This window comes from Etheostoma spectabile, unplaced genomic scaffold (assembly GCF_008692095.1).
Source record: "Etheostoma spectabile isolate EspeVRDwgs_2016 unplaced genomic scaffold, UIUC_Espe_1.0 scaffold362, whole genome shotgun sequence".
NCBI lineage: Eukaryota > Metazoa > Chordata > Actinopteri > Perciformes > Percidae > Etheostoma > Etheostoma spectabile.
The window spans coordinates 159,394-164,723 of NW_022605592.1; the positions used below are offsets into that span (position 1 = coordinate 159,394).

Below are 5,330 nucleotides of genomic sequence, written 5' to 3' on the forward strand. Positions count from 1 at the left end.
AAGGTCTATCTCTGAAGGGATCCTTTCCATAATGTTGCCAGACACTTAGAATATTAATCTGAATCAGTCAATGGCAAAACGAGCCCTTTAGTGAAGGTAAATACAAGCTGGACAATTGTCCTATTAACTTCCATTGTAGCTTGTTTCTCCCCTGCCGACTGCAGCGATCTCTCTTAATACTGGACCAATGTCAAAGATTGCTGTTCCCGTCAGTCACTTAGACACAAACACATAGGAAAACAAGGTCCAGGTTGAAAGAAACGCTAGTTAGCCTTTAACTCATTGGGTTGGAATAGAGTTAAGCTCGTTGACACTGTAGAGCTGTTGTTCCATCAGAGATAATCCTATTGAAGCCGCGAGCATTAGCAGACTGTAGCGGCCTGCGGCTGAGTGTTGGTCACATGATGCAGCAGATGTTGTGACTGCTTTTAAAAAAAAAATTTTTAGAGTCACATCTGGATTGCTGTATGCTTGGTTGAAAGATATTTCTTTGTTGAATCACGTGAATGTTTTGACAGCAGTTTTACTAAATTATCTAATTACTCAGGGTTTTTCCTGGCTCAGAGTGGGCCTCTGGGGGTGACTACGGACGGCAGTAATGACCGGTCCGCTTATAGTTACCTTATTTGCCAGAAATCTAAGCATTTTCACTGTTATTTCTGAGAATTTTATGAGCAAACATGTATATTATGCTTGAATAAATAAACCCTAATTAACAAAACTGGTTAAACCCGTTTCTTTATTTAACCGCAATTAATGACTAACATTAGCTTAGGTCTTAAGGGGTGTGACTGTTGATGGTAATTCTTGATTTTGTTATATGCCAAATAGAGTGTCCTCTGGTGGACGGACTATGCACGACATCGCTAACAGGACGTGTTAGAGTCCTCTGGTGGACAGACTATGCAACACCATCACAACAGGGACGCTTGTAGAGCGTCCTTGGTGGAAAGACTATGCAACACCATCACAACAGGGACGTGAGAGCGTCCTGGTGGACAGACTATGCAAACCATCACAACAGGGACGTTGTAGAGCGTCCTCTGGTGGACAGACTATGCAACACCATCACTAACAGGGACGCTGTAGAGCGTCCTCTGGTGGACAGACTATGCAAAACCATCACTAACAGGGACGTTGTAGAGGTCCTCTGGTGGACAGACTATGCAACGCCATCACTAACAGGGACGTTGTAGAGCGTCCTTGGTGGACAGATGTAACGCATCACTAACAGGGACGTTGTAGAGCGTCCTTGGGGGACAGACTATGCAACGCCATCACTAACGGGACGTTGTAGAGCGTCCTTGGTGGACAGACTATGCAACGCCATCACTAACAGGGGCGTTGTAGAGCGTCTTGGGTGGAAGACATGCAACGCCATCACTAACAGGGACGTTGTAGAGCGTCCTCTGGAGGACAGACTATGTAATGCCAACACTCATAACATGGTTGACCGTCATTTATTTGGCATTATAAATGATTCTGATGAATGCATATTTAAGAAATACCAATAGTTCGGTCTGGCTCTAATTGTTAATCATAATTATTTCGGAGACAATACATTTTACAGTAACTTTATGGATGTTACAGCTCTGAAATGACCAGGTCCCAAGGGTTTTTTCTGAGCTGGGGAAAAAAAGCCTTGTTTGTGTTGACTATGCTGTATTTCTGGTTAAATTGAGACTGGTGTGCCGTCTTGGCCAGGTCTCCCTCGAAAAAGAGATTTCAATCTCAAGGGATTTCCTGGTTAAAAAAAGGTTAAATAAATAAAATAACATTATTATTTATTTTATGAAGCACCTGGAGAGTCGGGTACAGCCCAACTCTCAAGATCAAACTGAAATTAGGGCTCATATTCTAGTTTATGGTCTGCTTGTTCAACGGTTGTTTGGTAAATTGCTCTACAACACATTTTAGAGAGGATTTGAATTGCTATTTTTATTCTCAGTTCTTATCATATTTGGTGCTGGTGATTTATGCAGGAAACCCCTGGCTGTAGTTCCAGTGGAGATAATCCTATTGAAGCTGCGACCATTATCAGACCTTAGCAGACTGGGGCTCAGAGTCACATCTGGATTGGTGTATGCTTGTTTGAGAAGAAATGAAAAAGATTACTTACGTAAATGGGTTTACAGCAATTTTACTAGATTTTCCATTATCCAATTACCTTCTACTGCTCTAGTAGAAGACTCCGTTTGTGTAAATACAGAAATCCTGTTGTCTGATGTAACTGCTCTCGCACTTTGAGCACGCTAGCACCAAACTGGGCCGGTATATACAGCGTTTGGTTATTCAGAGCACCACCCTCGGAGCGCAGAGTTTACTCTTTGATCAGATATTAGCTACTGTACAGTGTTTAAATTCTACTTTGTTCAGTCTGCCAGTAAATGGCAGGTAGCTAACGTTAGCAGCCAGCTGTCTGCACAGAACAGGCTGATGTCTGTCAGATGAATTAGTGTGCAGGCTTTTCTGATCTATCTGTGCTGAAACTGATTGTTAAAGTGGATCTCTGTGCTCTAATTAGTTGAAGCGTCTAGTACTGACAGTCCATAGCTGCATGGGCTTGTCTGTAATTTTGAATATTCACAACAATAACTTGCAGGGGGTGCAGGTCTTGTATTATTCTTGGTCTGCCTTGCACATGATGACCTAAACAATACGATTGTTATGATCTGACTTGTGGAGGTCGCTACTATAAATGCTACTTTAACATCCTATTAATTAAAGTGCTGTGAAAATTCCAAATTCAATTAAATTTGGAAACTCAGTTGGCAGCAAATTATTCCACCCAGTTTCCTACAACATGCAGCCAAACACACAGTATCAGGGGTTTTGGTTGAGTCGGGTCATAGTCATCTCTTTTAATGACTCGATACACCCGAGTGCAGCTTTACTGGGAAATCTGCATTTTCTGTGTAAGATATATACACAGCCACTGTGAAATGCGTCACTACAGTGCAGTTGGATTCTCTGCTCATCTCTCTTGCCTTCTGTCTTTCACCCTTCTCTCTCTCGTCTCGCTCCTGTTTCTCCACATTCTACAATCCTACGTAGTAGATAGGTAATCAGCTCAGCAGCCTAGTTAAGCCGGTTAAACTTTGCTCCTGACAACGTTGCTGTCACCTGAGACCTACGTCTACTTCCTGCTTTCTTTAATTTGTGTTGTCGCTGAGCAATCGGGGGGGAATGAGACATGTCTGTGGGAGAGATGGTAAGGAGTGCTTCATCAATGGATTCATTGACATGAATTTATGTTGTTATTGAAGTGTTTTTGAAATGAATTTAATCAATGGCAGATTTTTATCAGAGATAGAGATGTCTGTGTCTGGTATATGGGTTTTTATTTCTTTGGGGGGGGGAATTTGCATCACCTGTCCTACATGTTTTCAGGGTCTGTGGGGATTTACCTGGCTGTACAACCATCCATTTTCCATTGCTTCTGCTGGTCCAGGTGTTTCATGGTGTGTAATATCTGATCTGACTGTATAAATATAAGAATCATTTCTGCTACTGTGTGTGTAGTAATCTAGCTCACTAGCGCCTCGGATGGAGTGGTGGTAGACTCAGTCAGAAAATGGGCTACCTCGAGCAGGCGTCACATGGGGTTATTTTCCGCTTGGCAAACCGACCGGACATGACATGGGGATGTGGCAGTAATGACAATTCCATATTTTAATTTGAAATTCAAGATTGTTACTTCATTTCGGTCGATTTTGATTGTGATACTCTTATTCATCATCTACATCACCATATGCACATGCATATCGCAAGACTTTGCTACAACTTCCTTGTTGTTGATTTAAAAAAAAAAGTGAACTATATATGGTTACCAGCCGTAATATTTTATCTGACTGTATGAATATAAGAATCACGTTGATGGACATTCTGAACCTTGTAATGTTAAAGTATTTATATTTGAGCACAAAAAAGTGAATATTGATGGATTATTGTCTTAGTTCTAAGTTTGGGAACTACAGTTCCCACTAGGGCTGCACTATATTTTGTTTCATCTACATCGCAAGACTTTGATATAACTTCTTTGCTGCTTGATAGAAAAGTAAACTTTCTCCGACCCTTCCCCTTTAAGACAGGTAGCCATGTGGGCAACGTGTGGATGTGACGTAACGATAGTCTGACGGGTTTGTTATGGGAGGCACATAGTATACACAAACCATTTTTTCCAAAAACTGCCACTCTAGCCATCTCACAAGCCCACTCTTGGATTGAAGGCACCTCCATGGTTAATTATTAATGCAGTGCCCTCTCCTCCTCTTTATTTACATGTCCCTTGAAATCCATTTTCATTAGATAAAGTCATTATAGAGATTGTTGCCGATCCACTCACGTGCTGTGTCTAAGTGCGCATTTCTGTACTTACACTTTCTATTTAAAGAACATTGCGTTCACACTGACAACGTATGGCCAATCTGAATTGAGACAGCTATGGTAAAATTGGAACTGTAAAACTGACAAGTAACACTTGTCAAACGTGTTGTGGAAGACAAAAGAACACAAGAACACACTGAGAGAGGTCCTTTGTTATCAGTGTGCTGGAAGACCAGATGGTGCCATGTCCAATTCATCACGCCCACTGACCTCGGGCAACCGCAGAGTACCCCGAGCTACAAATCCAACATGGCTGCCCTGTGTCTCAACAGTTGTGAAAGCTGTTCCTCCTGTGTTATTTGTGTCTCACTAAATCAGTTGAACACGCAGTGCTGTCCAACTTCTATCTGTGGACATGTTATGCTGTTTGCATGCACAAAAAACAGCGTAATGCGCGTCATCGATTAGTGTTGATGCAACGGCTAACCTGGCTGGAGCTCATCCGACTTGTAAATGGAACGCATTCAACTTGGGTGTGATGGATTGATCTGTACTAGGGCTGAACGATATTGGGTTTTAGCATCAACATCGCAATGTGCGCATGCGCAATAATCGCATTGGAGGACGTTAGGATGTTGACATAATCCTTTTTTTGCTGCTTGATAGAAAAGTAAACTTCCACATTCTCCTTTTACTTGATTCTTACCATCCAACCCTTCCCCTTTAAGACTGGTAGCCATGTGGGCAGCGTGTGGATGTGATGTTAGTCGGACAGGGTTTATTGTTCTAAGAAGTGAGGCTCTCTGTGTGTAGTAAAGTCCCGTAGGTAGCAGCTGCTGCTGACACTGTGATGTCATCGTTTGATGGGTAGTCAGTGAAGCTACAGTAGTTATGTTCGCTGCAAATATGAACTAAATCACCTGATTAATTAATTAATTAATTTCCCCACGCAGAAAGCTGCTACCAGCCAGGCTAAAGCTAATATAGTTAGCCTAAAGAAACAA

The 5,330-nt window shown here is 42.0% G+C and overlaps 1 protein-coding gene across 3 annotated transcripts in view; it reads left to right on the forward strand.

The window, feature by feature from the left end:
- cd2ap (CD2-associated protein) overlaps positions 1 to 5,330 on the forward strand; it is a 90,714-nt gene that overhangs the window by 41,845 nt on the left and 43,539 nt on the right. The window contains exon 1 of one of the 3 annotated variants that reach the window (XM_032511403.1): positions 3,118 to 3,211. The exons of the other annotated variants lie outside the window; for them this stretch is intronic. Within the exon in view, the coding sequence (XP_032367294.1) occupies positions 3,194 to 3,211 (18 nt within the window). The 5' untranslated portion in view covers positions 3,118 to 3,193. Of the gene's footprint in view, positions 1 to 3,117; positions 3,212 to 5,330 lie in introns of those variants that run through there. 3 annotated transcript variants of the gene reach the window in all.